This window comes from Pocillopora verrucosa, chromosome 11 (assembly GCF_036669915.1).
Source record: "Pocillopora verrucosa isolate sample1 chromosome 11, ASM3666991v2, whole genome shotgun sequence".
In the NCBI taxonomy this organism is placed as follows: Eukaryota; Metazoa; Cnidaria; class Anthozoa; order Scleractinia; family Pocilloporidae; genus Pocillopora; species Pocillopora verrucosa.
In genome coordinates this window covers 4,264,396-4,286,332 of record NC_089322.1, presented here as the reverse complement: position 1 = coordinate 4,286,332, position 21,937 = coordinate 4,264,396, and the positions used below count along the sequence as shown (strand labels likewise).

The window sequence follows — 21,937 nt, the reverse complement described above, 5'->3', positions numbered from 1 at the left end:
GGGAAAGTTTCACCGGACTTCGAAAGCGATTATTCTTGTATGCGTCAAACATGCGGAACGTTAGACACGGCACGACATATATGGATATTTATCACCCACTCAAAAACTGCCTCTGGCTTGACCACCGGCTTGCTAGCGAAGTTGAGCAGAGCTGCATTTCAACGATCAGGGACCTCGCAGACTCGTATAGTCTAGTATTATAGGCGTATGCGCGTGTTAATTTACAAAATAGTCTAAAAAGGCGTTTAGACGAAGTGTACTTGTCGTTGTTATTCAGTGCCTTATCTTTGCTTTGTGTACCAATCGTGTTCCACAACAAAAGAGATAGTAATGTAATTGTGCCGGTCCTTGACTTTCTAGGATCGAAGTCCCGTTTAAATTAGCATAAGGGCAACTTAACCCCAGGAGCTTGATAACACTCCAACCCACATTGAGTAAATTCCAGAGAGACCACGTAAAAACAATCAGAATGCTCATTGGAAAAATGCTAATGAGAAACAGGATGAAAAATAGAAATTGGTTGTACTTGTGATTGTTGCCAAGTTGCAGTTGTGAATGAATGGTTCGAGCAAAAGGAAAAACGATAAAAAAGGAAAAAAGAAACATCCGACGGGTCATTTCTAGCTGCCAGTTCGTATGCATCGGCGATACGCATATTTTGAATTAAAAACAGACTTTAGTACGCACTGAAACGTAAAGTATCATCTATTTCTAAGAGAACGCTAAGGATGATGTTTTCACTCAGTTCTGTTGGGGAGTCCAAATCTGTGGAGGAAGGTCCATATCCGCTAGTGGAGTAGGACGGGGGTTCCAAATCTAGGGGGATCCAAATCCGCTAGGACACCGGCAGTAACTAGAAACTTTCGTGACAATCTCACCTTTTAATTATTACTTTCATAAAATGACTTTCCAGGATCGAAACCCAGTTTAGATTAGCATAAGGGCAAGTTAACCCCAGGAGCTTGATAACACTCGAACCCACATTGAGTAAATTCCAGAAAATCCACGTAAAAACAATCAGAATGCTTATTGGAAAAATGCTAATGAGAAACAGAATGAAAAGTAGAAATCGGATGTACTTGTGATTGTTGCCAAGTTGTAGTTGTGGTTGTATGGTTTGAACTAAAAGGAAAAACGATAAAAAAAGGCTTATGTAAACTAATAGTAGCTAGGGTACAACACATAAATCAAGGGTACTTATGGAACATAGATCTTGTAAACGTAACAAAATGATTACTAAAAGATAGTGAGCAGGCTTACTTTGATCTTGCTCCCGCAAGGGTAGCAATTAAAACAACGATAGCCTTTACAAAATTAAGATAGCCATAGAATAAGATGGCGCAACTGAATAATAAAAACGTAGTGAGGCTAATCACATAGCCTACGTGTAGCCGTACCCTCCCCGCCCTCCACTCCGTATCACCTGGGGGGGGAGGGTACAGCTACATGTAGGTTATTATTCACATCGATTCCAAAGGTTACATAATAAAACTTGATAGCGAGCAATAGCTGCATTACTAATAAAAACTTGAAAACGCCCAAACTGTAAACCCTTTATTCCCTAACATCAATATGCATATTCTCTGCACTGTTTCCTATACATTTCCTAAGGTGATGACAAGGAGAACTTGTTCAACCATCAAGAGCTGCACAAACAGGCAAAACAAAATTTGTCGTCAAGTTGAGAAGTCTTCTTTAACGTTTCCCACAATATTTAAGGTACAGTATAAGGAATCGTTCCGTCACATAGACCATTTTAAGGTTCCACCAAAAAATTAAATTATCAAAATTCAAAACTGTTATTGTATACTATGAAAATAAATGTTGAAGTTCCTCTAACGATTTCTTTTTCGTTTCAGGAAGATAAACAAAGAAAAACAACCAGCCAAAAACTGAAATTCCCCCGTACAGCCAGAATGCACCGTAACGCGTAATCCACTCAGTCAGAGAGAGAAAAGTCATGGAAATCACCAAGTTACATGTCCAGTACGTTGCTGTAGCAAACGCATTTCCTGTGCTACGGGCCCACAGGGGGTAGATCTCGGAATTTATCGTCCATGGCATTGAACCTATCCCCGGAGCGAACGCAGATATATATAAAACAAGAGCTACAATTGCTAACCAGGCATACTTATATGGACAAGCTTGGTACGACCATGTTACTGAATGATCCTTGCGACTGCATCTACCAAATGCAGCCGTGTTATCACTAGAAGATACATTGATTGGAACACAAGAACCATTTATAGGATTGTTGGCAGAGTCTTTAGCAAAACAAAATCCACAGTTTTCTGTGAGACAATCTAGGCAGTACCCAGTCGCGGAACCCTTGCTGCTGTTTACCTCGGACGGCGTTTTCTCGTGAAATGTGATCGCAGCATCGTGTTGCTTCGCCATGTGAAATGCCCCTCCCAGTAGAAACAAGCTCAGACTGACCCCCGCAAGACTCCCGAGTAGTAGTTTACGACGTCCCACCTTCTCTACAAGAAACACTCCAATTACGGTGGAAGCGAAATTACCGAATGCGACCACCGCAGCCAACCAGATGGCCAACTGGTCTCCCTGTATACCAGACATCTGTATAATCGTTGCATTGTAGTACCTGGAAATAACATGGAAACTCTGAATTTGCCTGCGTTACAAGCAACCTTTGGGGCGAATTAACGTTACAAGCTTGCAATCGGAAAGTTTTATTTGGAGTTAGAGTGAACCGTACGGGGGAGGGGGCGGGGAAAGACGCACCTCCTCTCCTCTCCCTCCTTATAACTGTCGCTCACCCCACGAGTACAAATTCCTTTCTGTCCCAAACCTTTGCTGCCGCTATAAGAAAATATTGAGCTTTGACTTTTCAAAATTACGCCCGCTCTGCAAGATAAAGTCGAACCTCTTCATTTCGTGTAGTGCTTAGGAATAGAGAAGCAGTAAATGCCCTAGGAATCATGCAAATTTATATAAGTTCACTTTTAATTTTTAGTGAAAACAAGTGGTCATTCCTGGATTCCAAGCAAAACTCTCTTTCAAATTCGCCATTTAACAACCTAAATTAAAAATTGGTTGAGAAAAATTAAAGTTTAGTCGGCTGGCTAGCGATCGTTTATGGAGACTCAAGGGAAATTTCAAGACTGGGACAAAAAAATAGAAAGAGGCAAATTCTTTTTAAAGTAAGCGACGAAGAATTTGGAAGATTTAACGCAAATGTCCATTTCAGTGTCAGTAAAGGTTTGTATTCAGTTGTGTGTGTTTTTATGTAGGAGATCACTGTTGGAGCATGCGCGCTTATGTTGCATCCCACATGACTCCGATTGTCTACTTAAGAGATATCAAGTTTTCATTAGGAGTTATGAAAACGTTTTCACTTACATAACACTATCGATCCCCGAAAATTGTTGTATCACCTGCAACATACAGCCCACCAGGAGAGCTCTCCTTGTACTTTTGGTTGCCACCATCTTAAATGTTGTGCTTTGACTAAAGGAAAATGATTCTAAAAAAAGAAATAAAAATAACTTAAAATGACTGTGCGTGTCCATGTGTAGCATTAGTTAATCCTCTTATATTAATTTTTTATTTAAACTTATTTTCTTTTAAATTTAAACTTTGTGTCCAAAATTTATTTAAATTTAAAACAAGTTCCTATTTAAACGCGTTTAACACTATTCAGTAGTAATCAGGAGCCCATTACCCGGAGCTTCCATCTTCCATACTTACCCTCTGAGTCAACCCTGTCCCGTATCTTTTTATTTTTAGAAGCACCTCCCACGGGGTTTTTCGCGGGTGTTTACATAATAGCCAATCATAAGAGAGCTGCGGTCCTCTATTGTTTACGTCACATGCAGGCCGCACGAAAGTTTTTCAAGAACACCATTTTCTTTAAGGGTGTTGTCCGAACGTCAGCGAGTTTTCACGGGAAATTAAAGAACCCCCTACGCATCTCAGTTCTAAAAATAAAGAGATACGGGACAGGGTTGACTCAAGGGTACAATTGGTATGGAGGCTCCGGGTAATGGGCTCCTGTAGTAATATAATAACATTCCTTTGAATTCATTTAAATTTTAACTTTTAAAATTTTATCGAAAGTTACAAAATTTGTCTTTGATTTAAACTGCGAAATTCTATTTGATCTTCCTGAGGCGAACTCGACCAGGGTCACGTGACTATGTCACATGTTCATCATCAGCGGCCATTTCGTTTGGCGGAATATCTAAACGACTTCAATACGCTTCGATTCCTTAGACTTTCTTGATTTTGCAGTTGGTTTGCTGGAAAGTAAATGAGGTATACCAAGGAATTTGTTTTAAATTTACTTCAATTTTAGTCATGAAATTTAAATTTAACAGAAAATAAGTTTAAATCAAATATAAATATGAAAGGATTAAATATTGCTACATAAGGGCAGGCATAGTCAAGTCGACTATCAAATAACATTTTAAAAAATGTGTGAATTCATGACTTAAGGCTGTTAGACGTAGAAAAATTAACTTGTTAGTCATGACCTCAAAAGCAATGTATTGTACACCTTTTCTCACAAATTAATGGTAACAGAGATGTTAGGCCACAATATTGCCGCTGTCAATACCACTTACTAGTTTTGTGAAGTGATTCATCTTCTTTACATATAGTTTGTATCGCTAAAAGCTCATCGTTCACATCGTCTGTGCCTCTCAGTTTGACCAGAACTTTCTTAGCCTCCTGAGAGAACCCTTTACTAAGAAGCCAGGAGGGACTTTCTGGCAGCACAAGACATCCAAAGAACATAACAATGGATGGTATTGCTGCTAAACCAAGCATAAGTCTATGAAAATAGAAAGGAAAAAATTCAAATTTTCTGACAACAGACTAGAAGGAATTTTGAAGGGAAGTTATAGTCTACTTGCCACAACAGGATGGAAGTTAAAGGGTTAACTCCCATGAGTTACCAACATTGAATTTCTCCTAACAATATCAATGCAATATCGAGCAGGCAAGTCATGAGAATAAAGAAAAATATCCGATGGGGGATAGAAAGTTAATCCAAAACCAAATTCTCGTAATTAACATTATAAGGATTATATGGCAGACAGTAAGGAGAATTATTCATGAGATCTTGGGAGTGAAAGGGTTAATAAAAATAAGAAGTTAGAATCTAAGCAGAAACTTACTACATTTTGGAAACTAAAGTGTAAGACCTGGAGCCTTCTAACACCCCACCCCTCCCCCGATGAAATTGGAGCATTTGCCTCAAGCTTTGTAAAATGAAATGAATATCAAGAGAATTATCTACCTAAGTGTTTTTACCCAAAATTATTGAGAAGTTTTTAAGTACCTCCATCCTGTTCTTTTGTAAGGGCTGAAAATACCATCAACCACAGCAGCAATAAACTGGCCCCCAGTGATAAAAATATTGTTGGCAGTGACAAGACCACCTCTTATGTCTGACGGAGCTGTTTCAGCAATATATACAGGGACTGTGACTGATGCTCCCCCTGTGAAAAACAACACAGAACATTTAAAGGGGCTCTGTGATTCATTTTAAATTTACACACTTAAATGTCAAAAATATACACCTCTTTAAGGGTACAAAATAGCTGTTTAAAGGTGAACAATACTTTTGGAATATCAAGTACAGTCAAGCCTGTATTTAGAGGTCTCCCTAGTGAAATATACAGTGATTAAGGAGAAAAGTTTCAGGACACTGACAACCCACTGCTTAATATGGTTCCACTTGACCCTTTAACTCCTGGAAGTGATTAACACATGACTTCTCCCCATAATATCCAAACATTTTCCACCAAACTGGTAATGAGAATACTCAAACTTATCAGGAAAATGTTTTTCCTCAGTCTAACACCAGATTCTTGCAACTAATTTACAAGGAAATGTAGGAAATGTGTAGCACTTAGAGAGGAGGGTGACCAATCAGATCTTGGGAGATGAAGTGTTAGCAGATGATATAAAGACAAGGGAAAATTACAATCCCTTTAATCCTTATATGTGCATGAGTGACCAAGACAGAATTTCTCCTCACAATATCAATACCATGATATCAAGTGGCAAAGTGATGAGAATTAAGAAAATTAAACATTAGGAAATTATTAGTTGATCCAATACCTAATTCTCCAAACTAACATCATAAGAATTGTATGTCAGACAGTAGGGAGATTTACTAATAAGATGTTAGGAGTGAAAGGGCTCATTTATTTTTGCTTACTAGTATGATGATAAAATAGGCATAGATCTTAGGAGTGAAAGCAATCATTTATTTTTGCTTACTGGTAAGATGATAAAAATAGGCAGTCTATGACCGCATGTATCTACCGGATTATTTATAGTTCATCTACTTGTGTTGGCTAATTTTAATCAAAGGCTAGTTTATTGTATAGGGGGAGCAGATATTATTAAATAGAAAGACCCAATTGTAACCATATATACAACGTGTTCAAATTCTCAACGGTTCCTCTCGAAACTTAACCCGGGGCCACACAACGTGTGGCGCTTTAATGGATTATAATTCATGAAAAAATCGTTTGCTTTCTCTCGAAACGTGAGTTTGAGGCGCCTGTGCTCAAAGGAGCCTTTGATTACGGTACTTGCCGCCGTTCTTGAGCTTATGAGAAAAACCTATACACTCTCGATGAGCACTTGCCAAAATGTCGACAAATGAAACTCTTCTTTTACAAGGATCATTGCTCCAGAAACGACCGAGAAGTTGTATCCCATCTCAAAGCCTCCAATGGCAGCGAAGAAAGTGAAAATATACACGCAGGCTGGAATTCTTGGTTTCGCTTCACCGGAACTTTTCATTAACGGCTCCTGCTCGGTACTGTTACCAAGTATCTGATTTCTTTTCAGTTGTTCCATATCTATGACGCTCTAAGTTTGATCGACTTCTTTCACAAAAGCGTGATCGCTTTTAATGATTAAATGTAATAAGGTCTTAGTCAAACAGGTTTTTAACCATTTCCGTGTGGAGAAAGTTTCACCGGATTTCGAAAGCGATTGTTCTTGTCTGCGGCAACCATGCGGAACGTTGGGCACTGCACGACATATATGAATATTTATCACCCACTTAAAAATTGCCTCGGGCTTGACCACCAGCTTGCTAGCGTGATCGATTTTAATAATCACATGCAATAAGGTCGTAGTCAAACGAGCGTTTAACGAATGATTTCCGTGTGGAGAAGGTTTCACCGGATTTCGAAAGCGATCAGAAGTTTCTAGCATGGGGTAAACATGCGGAACGTTGGGCAAGGTACGACATATATGGATATTTATCACCGACTTAAAAACTGTCAGAAAGCTCACTTTTTCTTTCTGAATTAAATAGAGTGTAAATTTAGTAGTAAAAAGTTTACTTATCTAGATTCAACGTTTAATTTTGAAGCTCAGTAACCTGCATGTAAACACCTCAAGTAAAATTCACGATCTCCAAATTGTAACTCCTCCAGGTTGTAAAGATCACCTTGGCTTCTCATTCTTTCTTTTGAAATATCCCGTAGCCAAAAGGTTTTTGAGGGGTCTTAGTTTTCGAGGGGTACTAGTTTCCGAGAGGTGTTAGTTCTCGAAGGATCTTAGGTCTCAGGTCTAAACTTTCGTGACACCCGTTTTGATTCAGTGATTTAGAGCGATTGCATATTTGCAAATATGCATATGTTGCACAGCGAGTTGCATCTTACAGATATTACGGAAAATCTCATTTTTCTCACTTACCTATTCCAAAACCGACAATGAGCCGACCAATGAGTAAAACATTTCTCGATGTAGCAATTGCCTCCACCACGGCTCCTACCGTTAGCACCATAGCACAAGCCAACAGCATGGGTTTTCGCCCACATCGTTGATTCACAAAACGTCCCAGAAGTGCTCCCACTATGGCTGTACCAATTGCTACGCTCACGATGAGCTCTTGCCAAAATGTCGACAAATGAAACTCTTATTTTACAAGGATCATTGCTCCAGAAACGACCGAGAAGTTGTATCCCATCTCAAAGCCTCCAATGGCAGCGAAGAAAGTGAAAATATACACGCAGGCTGGAATTCTTGGTTTCGCTTCACTGGAACTTTCCATTAATGGCTCCTGCTCGATACTGTTACCAAGTATCTGATTTCTTTTCAATTGTTCCATATCCATGATGCTCTAAGTTTGATCGACTTCTTTCACAAAAGCGTGATCGCTTTTAATAATCAAATGTAATAAGGTCTCAGTCAAACAAGTTTTAAACCATTTCCGCGTGGAGAAAGTTCCACCAGATTTCGAAAGCGATCAGAAGTTTCGAGCATGCGGCAAACATGCGGAACGTTGGACAAGGTACGACATATCTGAATATTTATCACCGACTTAATTACCAAAAATTACCAATAGCTACGCTCACAATGAGCACTTGCCAAAATGTCGACAAACGAAGCTCTTCTCTCACAAGGATCATTGCTCCAGAAACGACCGAGAAGTTGTATCCCATCTCAAAGCCTCCAATGGCGGCGAAGAAATTGAAAATATACACGCAGGCCGGAATTCTTGGTTTCGCTTTACCGGAATTTTCCATTAATGGCTCCTTCTCGGTACTCTTACCAAGTGATTGATTTCTTTTAAGTTGCTCCATATGCATGACGCTCTAAGTTTGATCGACTTCTTTCACAAAAGCGTGATCGCTTTTAATGATCAAATGTAATAAGGTCTTAGTCAAACAAGTTTTTAACCATTTCCGTGTGGAGAAAGTTTCACCGGGTTTCGAAGGCGATTGTTCTTGTATGCGGCAACCATGCGGAACGTTGGGCACTGCACGACATATATGAATATTTATCACCCACTGAAAAATTGCCTCGGGCTTGACCACCACCAGCTTGCTAACGTGATCGATTTTAATAATCACATGCAATAAGGTCGTAGTCAAACGAGTGTTTAACGAATGATTTCCGTTTGGAGAAAGTTTCGCCGGATTTCGAAAGCGATCTGAAGTTCCTAGCATGCGGTAAACATGCGGAACGTTGGGCAAGGTACGACATATATGGATATTTATCACCGACTTAAAAACTGTCAGAAAGCTAAATTTTTCTTTCTGAATTAAATAGAGTGTAAATTTAGTATTAAAAAGTTTACTTATCTAGATTCAACGTTTAATTTTGAAGCTCAGTAACCTGCATGTAAACACCTCAAGTAAAATTCACGATCTCCAAATTGTAACTCCTCCAGGTTGTAAAGATCACCTTGGCTTCTGGACAATACTGTTCTCCTGACCAGGGACGAGGCCTCAGTGCCGCGACACTTGGGGGAGATTGACAATACTGTTCTCCTGACCAGGGACGAGGCCTTAGTGCCGCGACACTTGGGGGAGACTGACAAGACTGTTCTTCTCCTGACCAGGGACGAGGCCCTAGTGCGGCGACACTTGGGGGAGATGGACAAGACTGTTCTCCTGACCAGGGATGAGGCCTCAGTGCCGCGACACTTGGGGGAGATGGACAATACTGTTCTCCTGACCAGGGACGAGGCCTCAGTGCCGCGACACTTGGGGGAGATTGACAAGACTGTTCTCCTGACCAGGGACGAGGCCTTAGTGCCACGACACTTGCTCCCACTATGCCTGTAACAATTGCTACGCTCACGATGAGCTCTTGACAAAATGTCGACAAATGAAACTCTTGTTTTACAAGGATCATTGCTCCAGAAACGACCGAGAAGTTGTATCCCATCTCAAAGCCTCCAATGGCAGCGAAGAAAGTGAAAATATACACGCAGGCTGGAATTCTTGGTTTCGCTTCACTGGAACTTTCCATTAATGGCTCCTGCTCGATACTGTTACCAAGTATCTGATTTCTTTTCAATTGTTCCATATCCATGATGCTCTAAGTTTGATCGACTTCTTTCACAAAAGCGTGATCGCTTTTAATAATCAAATGTAATAAGGTCTTAGTCAAAAAAGTTCTTCACAATTTCCGTGTGGAGAAAGTTCCACCAGATTTCTAAAGCGATCAGAAGTATCTAGCATGCGGCAAGCATGCGGAACGTTGGACAAGGTACGACTTATATGAATATTTATCACCGACTTAATTACCAAAAATTACCAATAGCTACGCTCACAATGAGCACTTGCCAAAATGTCGGCAAACGAAGCTCTTCTTTCACAAGGATCATTGCTCCAGAAACGACCGAGAAGTTGTTTCCCATCTCAAAGCCTCCAATGGCGGCGAAGAAAGTGAAAATATACACGCAGGCCGGAATTCTTGGTTTCGCTTCACCAGAACTTTCCATTAACGGCTCCTTCTCGGTATACTTACCAAGTGTTTGATTTCTTTTAAGTTGCTCCATATGCATGACGCTCTAAGTTTGATCGACTTCTTTCACAAAAACGTGATCGCTTTTAATGATCAAATGTAATAAGGTCTTAGTCAAACAGGTTTTTAACCATTTCCGTGTGGAGAAAGTTTCACCGGGTTTCGAAGGCGATTGTTCTTGTATGCGGCAACCATGCGGAACGTTGGGCACTGCACGACATATATGAATATTTATCACCCACTGAAAAAAAAAAATTGCCGGATTTCGAAAGCGATCTGAAGTTTCTAGCATGCGGTAAACATGCGGAACGTTGGGCATGGTACGACATATATGAATATTTATCACCGACTTAAAAACTGCCAGAAAGCTCACTTTTTCTTTCTGAATTAAATAGAGTGTAAATTTAGTATTAAAAAGTTTACTTATCTAGATTCAACGTTTAATTTTAAAGCTCAGTAACCAACATGTAAACACCTTAAGTAAAATTCACAAGCTCCAAATTGTAACTCCTCCAGGTTGTAAAGATCACCTTGGCTTCTTCTTTCTTTTAAAATATCCCATAGCCAAAAGGTTTTTGAGGGGTCTTAGTTTTCGAGAGGTTTTAGTTCTCGAAGGATCTTAGGTCTTAGGTCTTAGCTTTCGTGACAGCCGTTTTGATTCCGTGAGTTACAGCGATTTGCATATTTGAATGTTTGCAAATATGCATATGTTGCACAGCGAGTTGCATATTACAGATATTACGGAAAACCTCATTTTTCTCACTTACCTATTCCAAAACCGACAATGAGCCTACCAACGAGTAGAACATTTCTCGATGTAGCAATTGCCTCCACCACGGCTTCTATCGTCAGCACCATCGTACAAGCTAAAAGCATGGGTTTCCGCCCACATCGTTGATTCATAAAACCTCCAGGAAAAGTTCCCATTATCGCTCTACCAATGGCTACGCTCACGATGAGCACTTGCCAAAATGTCGACAAATGAAACTCTTCTTTTATAAGGATCATTGCTCCGAAAACGACCGAGAAGTTGTATCCCATCTCAAAGCCTCCAATGGCAGCGAAGAAAGTGAAAATATACACGCAGGCTGGAATTCTTGGTTTCGCTTCACCGGAACTTTCCATTAATGGCTTCTTCTCGATACTCTTACCAAGTGTTCGACTTCTTTGAAGTTGTTCCATATGCATGACGCACTAAGTTTGGTCGACTTCTTTCACAAAAGCGTGATTGCTTTAAAATAATCACGTAATAAGGTCTAAGTCAAATCAGTGTTTAACGAATGATTTCCATGTGGAGAAAGTTTCACCAGGTTTCGAAGGCGATCAGATGTTTCTTGTGCGCGGCAAACAAGCGGAACGTTGGGCGAGGCACGACATATAAAGATATTTATCACTAACTTAAAAACTGCCTCAGGCCTGCCCTGTTCGCAAGGTACGGATCCTCTGAAAACAAAGATGTCAAAGAACACTTGATGACGATAGAGAAGATGGGAGGAATTACCGACGAGCTTTGAAAAGAACCGTAGCATATCAAACAGGAGCATAATTAGACCCGGTGTCACAGCGGATATGGACCCCCCTTCGCAGATTTGGACCCCCCTACCTAACTTTCCTTTTAAGCATCGATTGTATCATATTTGGTAACTAATTCTATTTGCAAGCTTTTTGTCGATGTTCTTTTCAATCACAACACAACATTCCTCAATAAAGGTAAAAAAAAAACCAGCCATTTCGTTCCAATCCTGCCGCATTTATTATAGCGAGTGGTACAGTACACGCAACAATTGGATGCGAACACACTACTGCATTCGAACGATTGAAATTGTAACAATAAATCTTTGTTTCTTCTGATGCGAATCAACATTGATACGAAACGTCATAACAATAGTGGTGACTATTGCGTCCAGTCACAAAAATAACTCAGTCTGATTTTCTAATTAAATAACATTAAAAAGTTTCTGAACAAGGACGAAGTAACAACTCCTACTAAAAGTCGTTCGTAAAGCCTATGATCAGAAAAAATGTTTCTATTCTGAACTATTGGAACTCTCAGCTTATTTTCAGATGCAAATCAACATTGTCTTCGTCTGAACAAAAGTGGAGACTGTTTCATCGAGCTCAATCCTGTTTTCTAATTTTAACGATTATTAGCTGTTGAGGGATCTGAAATAACAAACTTGAACTGTACCATGTCGTCCCAACACTTGGGCATTGAACAATAAAATAAATTAGTGTCATGAGGTTGACTCTTACTGAATCTAGCGGTGTTCGACTATCGCGGAAAAGGTTCAAAAACGACCTTTCACTGAACATTGCGCTAAAAGCTTGCACATTTTCCCTTCGTCAAAAGAAACATCCGACGGGTCATTTCTAGCTGCCAGTTCGTATGCATCGGCAATACGCATATCTTGAGTTAAAAACAGACTTTAATACGCACTGAAACTTAAAGTATTATCTATTTCTACGAGAACGTCAAGGATGATGTTTTCACTCAGTTCTGTTGGGAGGTCCAAATCTGCGGAGGGAGGTCCATATCCACTAGCGGATTTGGATCGGGGGGTCCAAATCTAGGGGGGTCCATATCCGCTAGGACACCAGCAGTGACTAGAAACTTTCGGGACAGTCTCACCTTTTAATTATTACTTTCATATTATGACTTTCCAGGATCAAAGCCCCGTTTACATTAGCATAAGGGCAAGTTAACCCCAGGAGCTTGATAACACTCGAACCCACATTGAGTAAATTTCAGAAAAACCACGTAAAAACAATCAGAATACTTATTGGAAAAATGCTAATGAGAAACAGAATGAAAAGTAGAAATCGGATGTACTTGTGATTGTTGCCAAGTTTTAGTTGTGGTTGTATGGTTTGAACTAAAAGGAAAAACGATAAAAAAGGCTTATGTAAACTAATAGTAGCTAGGGTACAACACACATATCAAGGCTACTTATGGAACATAGATCTTGTAAACGTAACAACATGATTACTAAAAGATAGTGAGCAGGCTTACTTTGATCTTGCTCCTGCAAGGGTAGCAATTGAAACTACGATAGCCTTTACAAAATTAAGATAGCCATAGAATAAGATGGCGCAACTGAATAATAAAAACGTAGTGAGGCTAAACACATAGCCTACGTGTAGCCGTACCCTCCTCGCCCTCCACTCCGTATCACCTGGGGGGGGGAGGGTACAGCTACACGTAGGTTATTATTCACATCGATTCCAAAGGTTACATAATAAAACTTGATATCGAGCGATAGCTGCATTACTAATAAAAACTTGAAAACGCCCAAACTGTTAACCCTTTACTCCCTAACATCAATATGCATAATCTCTGCACTGTTCCCTGGAAATTTCCTCAGGTGATGACAAGGAGAACTTGTTCAACCATCAAGAGCTGCACAAATAGGCAGAACAAAATATGTCGTCAAGTTGAGAAGTCTTCTTTAACGTTTCCCACAAAATTTAAGGTACAGTATAAGGAATCGTTCCATCACATAGACCATTTTAACGTTCCAACAAAAAATTCAATTATCAAAATTCAAAACTGTTATTGTATACTATGAAAATAAATGCTGCAGTTCCTCTAATGATTTCGTTTTCGTTTCAGGAAGATAAACAAAGAAAAACAACCAGCCAAAAACTGAAATTCCCCCGTACAGCCAGAATGCACCGTGACGCGTAATCCACTCAGTTAGAGGGAGAAAAGTCATGGAAATCACCAAGTTACATGTCCAGTACGTTGCTGTAGCAAACGTATTTCCTGTGCTACGGGCCCACAGGGGGTAGATCTCGGAATTTATCGTCCATGGCATTGAACCTAACCCCGGAGCGAACGCAGATATATATAAAACAAGAGCTACAATTGCTAACCAGGCATACTTATATGGACAAGCTTGGTACGACCATGTTACTGAATGATCCTTGCGACTGCATCTACCAAATGCAGCCGTGTTATCACTAGAAGATACATTGATTGGAACACAAGAACCATTTATAGGATTGTTGGCAGAGTCTTTAGCAAAACAAAATCCACAGTTTTCTGTGAGACAATCTAGGCAGTACCCAGTCGCGGAACACTTGCTGCTGTTTACCTCGGACGGCGTTTTCTCGTGAAATGTGATCGCAGCATCGTGTTGCTTCGCCATGTAAAATGCCCCACCCAGGAGAAACAAGCTAAGACTGACCCCCGCAAGACTCCCGAGTAATAGTTTACGACGTCCCAACTTCTCTACGAGAAACACTCCAATTATGGTGAAAGCGAAATTACCGAATGCGACCACCGCAGCCAACCAGATGGCCAACTGGTCTCCCTGTATACCAGACATCTGTATAATCGTTGCATTGTAGTACCTGGAAATAACATGGAAACTCTGAATTTGCCTGCATTACAAGCAACCTTTGGGGCGAATTAACGTTACAAGCTTGCAATCGGAAAGTTTGATTTGGAGTTAGAGTGAATCGTACGGGGGAGGGGCGGGGAAAGACGCACCTCCTATCCTCTCCCTCCTTATAACTGTCGCTCACCCCACGAGTACAAATTCCTTTCTGTCCCAAACCTTTGCTGCCGCTACAAGAAAATATTGAGCTTTGACTTTTCAAAATTTCGCCCGCTCTGCAAGATAAAGTCGAACCTCTTCATCTCGTGTAGTGCTTAGGAATAGAGAAGCAATAAATGCCCTAGGAATCATGCAAATTTATATAAGTTCACTTTTAATGTTTTTAAGTGAAAACAAGTGGTCAGTCCTAGATTCCAAGCAAAACTTCCTTTCAAAGTCGCTATTTAACAACCTAAATTAAAAATTGGTCGAGAAAAATTAAAAGTTTAGTCGGCTGGCTAGCAATCGTTTATGGAGACTCAAGGGAAATTTCAAGACTGGGACAAAAAATAGAAAGAGGAAAATTCTTTTTAAAGTAAGCGACGAAGAATTTGGAAGATTTAACGTAAATGTCCATTTCAGTGTCAGTAAAGGTTTGTATTCAGTTGTGTGTGTTTTTATGTAGGAGATCACTGTTGGAGCATGCGCGCTTATGGCGCATCCCACATGACTTCGATTTTCTACTTAACAGATATCAAGTTTTCATTAGGAGTTTTCACTTACATAATACTATCGATCCCCGAAAATTGTTGTATCACCTGCAACAAACAGCCCACCAGGAGAGCTCTCCTTGTACTTTTGGTTGCCACCATCTGAAATGTTGTGCTTTGACTAAAGGAAAATGATTCTAAAAAAAGAAATAAAAATAACTTAAAATGACTGTGCGTGTCCATGTGTAGCATTAGTTAATCCTCTTATATTATTTTTTTATTTAAACTTATCTTCTTTTAAATTTAAACTTTGCGTTCAAAATTTATTTAAATTTAAAACAAGTTCCTATTTAAACGCGTTTAACACTATTTAGTAGTAATCAGGAGCCCATTACCCGGAGCTTCCATCTTCCATACTTACCCTCTGAGTCAACCCTGTCCCGTATCTTTTTATTTTTAGAAGCACCTCCCACGGGGTTTTTCGCGGGTGTTTACATAATAACCAATCATAAGAGAGCTGCGGTGCTCTATTGTTTATGTCACATGCAGGCCGCACGAAAGTTTTTCGAGAACACCATTTTTTTAAGGGTGTTGTCCGAACGTCAGCGAGTTTTCACGGGAAATTAAAGAACCCCCTACGCATCTCAGTTCTAAAAATAAAGAGATACGGGACAGGGTTGACTCAAGGGTACAATTGGTATGGAGGCTCCAGGTAATGGGCTCCTTTAGTAATATAATAACATTCCTTTGAATTCATTTAAATTTTAACTTTTAAAATTTTATCGAAAGTTACAAAATTTGTCTTTGATTTAAACTGCGAAATTCTATTTGATCTTCCTGAGGCGAGCTCGACCAGGGTCACGTGACTATGTCACATGTTCATCATCAGCGGCCATTTCGTTTGGCGGAATATCTGAACGACTTCAATACGCTTCGATTCCTTAGACTTTTTTTGATTTTGTAGTTGGTTTGCTGGAAAGGAAATAAGGTATACCAAGGAATATGTTTTAAATTTACTTCAATTTTAGTCGTGAAATTTAAATTTAACAGAAAATAAGTTTAAATCAAATATAAATATGAAAGGATTAAATATTGCTACATAAGGGCAGACATAGTCAAGTCGACTATCAAATAACATTTTAAAAAATGTGTGAATTCATGACTTAAGGCTGTTAGACGTAGCAAAATTAACTTGTTAGTCATGACCTCAAAAGCAATGTATTGTACACCTTTTCTCACAAATTAATGGTAACAGAGATGTTAGGCCACAATATTACCGCTATCATTACCACTTACTAGTTTTGTGAAGTGATTCATCTTCTTTACATATACTTTGTATCGCTAAAAGCTCATCGTTCACATCGTCTGTGCCTCTCAGTTTGACCAGAACTTTCTTAGCCTCCTGAGAGAACCCTTTGCTAAGAAGCCAGGAGGGACTTTCTGGCAGCACAAGACATCCAAAGAACATAACAATGGATGGTATTGCTGCTAAACCAAGCATAAATCTATGAAAAGAGAAAGAAAAAAATGCAAAATTTTCTGACAACAGAATAAAGAAGGAATTTTGGAGGGAAGTTATAGTCTACTTGCCACAACAGGATGGAAGTTAAAGGGTTAACTCCCATGAGTTACCAACACTGAATTTCTCCTACCAATATTAATGCAATATCGAGCAGGCAAGTCATGAGAATAAAGAAAAATATCCGATGGGGGATAGAAAGTTAATCCAAAACCAAATTCTCGTAATTAACATTATAAGGATTATATGGCAGACAGTGAGGAGAATTATTAATGAGATCTTGGGAGTGAAAGGGTTAATAAAAATAAGAAGTTAGAATCTAAGCAGAAACTTACTACATTTTGGAAACTAAAGTGTAAGACCTGGAGCCTTCTAACACCCCACCCCTCCCCCGATGAAATTGGAACATTTGCTTCAAGCTCTGTAAAATGAAATGAATATCAAGAGAATTATCTACCTTGGTGTTTTTACCCAAAATTATTGAGAAGTTTTTAAGTACCTCCATCCTGTTCTTTTGTAAGGGCTGAAAATACCATCAACCACAGCAGCAATAAACTGGCCCCCAGTGATAAAAATATTGTTGGCAGTGACAAGACCACCTCTTATGTCTGACGGAGCTGTTTCAGCAATATATACAGGGACTGTGACTGATACTCCCCCTGTGAGAAACAACACAGAACATTTAAAGGGGCTCTGTGATTCATTTTAAATTTACACACTTAAATGTCAAAAATATACACCTCTTTAAGGGTACAAAATAGCTGTTTAAAGGTGAAGAATACTTTTGGAATATCAATTACAGTCAAGCCTGTATTTAGAGGTCTCCCTAGTGAAATATACAGTGATTAAAGAGAAAAGTTTCAGGACACTGACAACCCACTGCTTAATATGGTTCCACTTGACCCTTTAACTCCTGGAAGTGATTAATACATGACTTCTCCCTATAATACCCAAAGAGAATACTCAAACTTATCAGGAAAATGTTTTTTCCTCAATCTAACACCAGATTCTTGCAACTAAATTAAAAGGAAATGTGTAGCACTTAGAGAGGAGGGTGAACAATCAGATCTTGGGAGATGAAGTGTTAACAGATGATATAAAGACAAGGGAAAATTACAATCCCTTTAACCCTTATAAGTGCACGAGTGACCAAGACAGAATTTCTCCTCACAATATCAATACCATGATATCAAGTGGCAAAGTGATGAGAATTAAGAAAATTAAACATTAGGAAATTATTAGTTGATCCAATAACTAATTCTCCAAACTAACATCATAAGAATTGTATGTCAGACAGTAGGGAGATTTACTAATAAGATGTTAGAAGTGAAAGGGCTCATTTATTTTTGCTTACTAGTATGATGATAAAATAGGCATAGACCTTAGGAGCAAAAGCAATCATTTATTTTTGCTTACTGGAAAGATGATAAAAATAGGCAGTCTATGACCGCATGTGTCTACAGGATTATTTATAGTTCATCTACTTGTGTTGGCTAATTTTAAGCAAAGGCTAGTTTATTGTATAGGGGGAGCAGATATTATTAAATAGAAAGACCCAATTGTAACCAGAAGCAATCAATCGTATAAATATATACAACGTGTTCAAATTCTCAACGGTTCCTCTCGAAACTTAACCCGGGGCCACACAACGTGTGGCGCTTTAATGGATTATAATTCATGAAAAAATCGTTTTCTTTCTCTCGAAACGTGAGTTTGAGGCGCCTGTGCTCAAAGGAGCCTTTGATTACGGTACTTGTCGCCGTTCTTGAGCTTATGAGAAAAACCTATAAGAAGTAAGACCCATCGAAAACTTTGACCTAAAGTTTTCTGCACCACAACAAATGACTTTTTCAGCCGTTTGTAGTGCTGACTGTCGATCAATTTGTTGGGCACGGTGGTGGCCCGCTTGAACGACAAAAACAGGATAGCCACGTTTATCGAAAAACTGGCACATTGCCTCTGATTTTTCGGAAAAATCAGAGTCGTCACTACATAAACGACAAAGTCTGAGAAACTGTGAAAAAGGTATGGAGTTCTTGACTTGTGATTGATGTGAAGATAAATACAACAAGTAAAAATGTGAATCTGTAGGTTTGTAGTATAAACACTAATGCATAAACCGTTGCCTTCAATTGAAATTTTGAGTCTAGAAAAGCCAAAGAAGTGTCGGAAATTTCCTAGGTATATTTAAGAGCCGAATGAAAGGAATTGACGGCGGTTATAAATTGAGTGAGCTCCTCTTTGGTAGAGGAGGTAGCGCCGATGCAATCGACAATGTAGCGGCCGTAGAGTTCAGGTTTAGGGCCCTGGTATTAACTAAAAAAATTGATGTTCGATAAAACCTACAAAAAGATTGGCGTAGCTGGGTTTCATTTTAGTACCCATGGCCACGCCATTAGTTTGTTTGTAGTAGTTACCACCGAATAAAAAGCAATTGAGTGTGAGTACCAGTTCGGCCAGACGGAGTAGTGTTTCAGAGCTAGGTTCCTTAGCAGTGCGATGATCGAAAAAATGTTTGAGGGCCTGGAGACCTTCGTCATTGGGAATGAGAGTATAAAGAGATGTTATATCCATAGTGAAAATAAGTTTGTTTTGATCGAGGAAACTAAAGTCACGAAAAATTTCAAGTGCGTGTTGGCTGTCCTTAATGTAAGACGGTAAAGTTTTGACGATATGTGCCATAATTTTGTCTAAATAGATGGAAATAAGTTCGGTAAGTTCACGGAACTTATTTCCAGCTATTTGCGTATTTGCAAATATTGCATATCTACATTGGTGTAGCAATTGCCTCCACCACGGCTCCTACCGTTAGTACCATAGCACAAACTAAAAGCATGGGTTTCCTCCCACATCGTTGATTCACAAAACCTCCTAGCAAAGCTCCCATTATCGCTGTACCAATTGCTACGCTCACGATGAGCACTTGCCAAAATGTCGACAAATGAAGCTCTTCTTTTACAAGGATCATTGTTCCAGAAACGACCGAGAAGTTGTATCCTATCTCAAAGAAAGAGAAAATATACACACAGGCCGGAATTCTTTGTTTCGCTTCACTGGAACTTTCCATTAATGACTTCTGCTCGATACTCTTACCAAGTGTTTGATTTCTTTTAAGTTGCTCCATAAGCATGACACTCTAAGTTTGGTCGACTTCTTTCACAAAAGCGTGATCGCTTTTAATAATCAAATGTAATAAGGTCGCAGTCAAACAAGTTTTTAACCATTTCCGTGTGGAGAAAGTTTCACCGGATTTCGAAAGCGATTGTTCTTGTATGCGGCAACCATGCGGAACGTTGGGCACTGCACGACATATATGAATATTTATCACCCACTTAAAAATTGCCTCGGGCTTGACCACCAGCTTGCTAGCGTGATCGCTTTAAATAATCAAATGTAATAAGGTCGCAGTCAAACAAGTTTTTAACCATTTCCGTGTGGAGAAAGTTTCACCGGATTTCGAAAGCGATTGTTCTTGTATGCGGCAACCATGCGGAACGTTGGGCACTGCACGACATATATGAATATTTATCACCCACTTAAAAATTGCCTCGGGCTTGACCACCAGCTTGCTAGCGTGATCGATTTTAATAATCACATGCAATAAGGTCGTAGTCAAACGAATGTTTAACGAATGATTCCCGTGTGGAGAAAGTTTCACCGGATTTCGAAGCGATCAGAAGTTTCTAGCATGCGGCAAACATGCGGAACGTTGGGCAAGGTGTATATGAGTATTGATTACCAACTTAAAAACTGCCAGAAAGCTCACTTTTTCTTTCTGAATTAAATAGTGTAAATTTAGTAGTAAAAAGTTAACTTATCTAGATTCAACGTTTAATTTTGAAGCTCAGTAACCAACATGTAAACACTTCAAGTAACATTCACGATCTCCAAATTGTAACTCCTCCAGGGTGTAACGATCACCTTGGCTTCTTCTTTCTTTTGAAATATCCCGTAGCCAAAAGGTTTTTGAGGGGTCTTAGTTTTCGAGGGGTACTAGTTTCCGAGAGGTGTTAGTTATCGAAGGATCTTAGGTCTCAGGTCTTAGCTTTCGTGACACCCGTTTTGATGCAGTGATTTACAGCGATTTGCATATTTGCAAATATGCATATGTTGCACAGCGAGTTGCATATTACAGATATTAGGGAAAACCTCATTTTTTCTCACTTACCTATTCCAAAACCGACAATGAGCCGACCAATGAGTAAAACATTTCTCGATGTAGCAATTGCCTCCACCACGGCTCCTACCGTTAGCACCATCGCACAAGCCAACAGCATGGGTTTTCGCCCACATCGTTGATTCACAAAACCTCCCAGAAGTGCTCCCACTATGGCTGTACCAATTGCTACGCTCACGATGAGCTCTTGCCAAAATGTCGACAAATGAAACTCTTCTTTTACAAGGATCATTGCTCCAGAAACGACCGAGAAGTTGTATCCCATCTCAAAGCCTCCAATGGCAGCGAAGAAAGTGAAAATATACACGCAGGCTGGAATTCTTGGTTTCGCTTTACTGGAACTTTCCATTAATGGCTCCTGCTCGGTACTTTTACCAAGTGTTTGATTTCTTTTTAGTTGTTCCATATCCATGATGCTCTAAGTTTTATCGACTTCTTTCACAAAACCGTGATCGCTTTTAATAATCAAATGTAATAAGGTCTCAGTCAAACAAGTTTTTAACCATTCCCGTGTGGAGAAAGTTCCACCAGATTTCGAAAGCGATCAGAAGATTTTAGCATGCGGCAAACATGCGGAACGTTGGACAAGGTACGACATATATGAATATTTATCACCGACTTAATTGCCAAAAATTACCAATTGAAATATCCCGTACCCAAAAGGTTTTTGAGAGGTCTTAGTTTTCGAGGGGTGTTAGTTTTCGAGGGGGCTTAGTTTTCGAGGGGTCTTAGTTTTCGAGAGGTGTTAGTTCTCGAAGGATCTTAGGTCTCAGGTCTTTCAGGTCAGCTTTCGTGACACCCGTTTTGATTCAGTGATTTACAGCGATTTGCATATTTGCAAATATGCATATGTTGCACAGCGAGTTGCATCTTACAGACATTACGGAAAACCTCATTTTTCTCACTTACCTATTCCAAACCCGACAATGAGCCTACTAACGAGTAGAACATTTCTCGATGTAGC

At 39.5% G+C, this 21,937-nt stretch overlaps 2 protein-coding genes across 2 annotated transcripts; both read right to left on the bottom strand.

The window, feature by feature from the left end:
* Positions 1–927: 927 nt before the first annotated feature.
* Positions 928–8,140, bottom strand: LOC136284376 (proton myo-inositol cotransporter-like). The gene is made up of 5 exons (XM_066174634.1): positions 7,687–8,140; positions 5,303–5,462; positions 4,584–4,792; positions 3,361–3,484; positions 928–2,602 (listed from the first exon to the last, which is right to left on the bottom strand). Exons 1-5 carry the CDS (start codon positions 7,793–7,795, stop codon positions 1,810–1,812), a joined length of 1,395 nt encoding a protein of 464 aa, XP_066030731.1. The 5' UTR covers positions 7,796–8,140; the 3' UTR covers positions 928–1,809.
* Positions 8,141–13,728: 5,588 nt separating this feature from the next.
* Positions 13,729–21,385, bottom strand: LOC131777919 (proton myo-inositol cotransporter-like). The gene is made up of 5 exons (XM_059094288.2): positions 20,965–21,385; positions 17,296–17,455; positions 16,574–16,782; positions 15,351–15,474; positions 13,729–14,601 (listed from the first exon to the last, which is right to left on the bottom strand). Exons 1-5 carry the CDS (start codon positions 21,383–21,385, stop codon positions 13,809–13,811), a joined length of 1,707 nt encoding a protein of 568 aa, XP_058950271.2. The 3' UTR covers positions 13,729–13,808.
* Between the last annotated feature and the right edge of the window lie 552 nt (positions 21,386–21,937).

What these genes read in the sequence shown, in the direction of transcription:
- LOC136284376 (XM_066174634.1), bottom strand. Translation starts at nt 7,795, where the DNA reads ATGCTGTTGGCTTGTGCTATGGTGCTAACGGTAGGAGCCGTGGTGGAG. An exon ending in CATTGTCGGTTTTGGAATAG is followed by an intron (nt 5,463 to 7,686) that starts GTAAGTGAGAAA and finishes TGTTTTTCACAG; the next exon opens with GGGGAGCATCAGTCACAGTC. An exon ending in TGAATCACTTCACAAAACTA is followed by an intron (nt 3,485 to 4,583) that starts GTAAGTGGTATT and finishes TTCTTTTTTTAG; the next exon opens with AATCATTTTCCTTTAGTCAA.
- LOC131777919 (XM_059094288.2), bottom strand. Translation starts at nt 21,385, where the DNA reads ATGGATATGGAACAACTAAAAAGAAATCAAACACTTGGTAAAAGTACC. An exon ending in TACAAAAGAACAGGATGGAG is followed by an intron (nt 16,783 to 17,295) that starts GTACTTAAAAAC and finishes CTCTTTTCATAG; the next exon opens with ATTTATGCTTGGTTTAGCAG. An exon ending in TCGGGGATCGATAGTATTAT is followed by an intron (nt 14,602 to 15,350) that starts GTAAGTGAAAAC and finishes TGTTATTTCCAG; the next exon opens with GTACTACAATGCAACGATTA.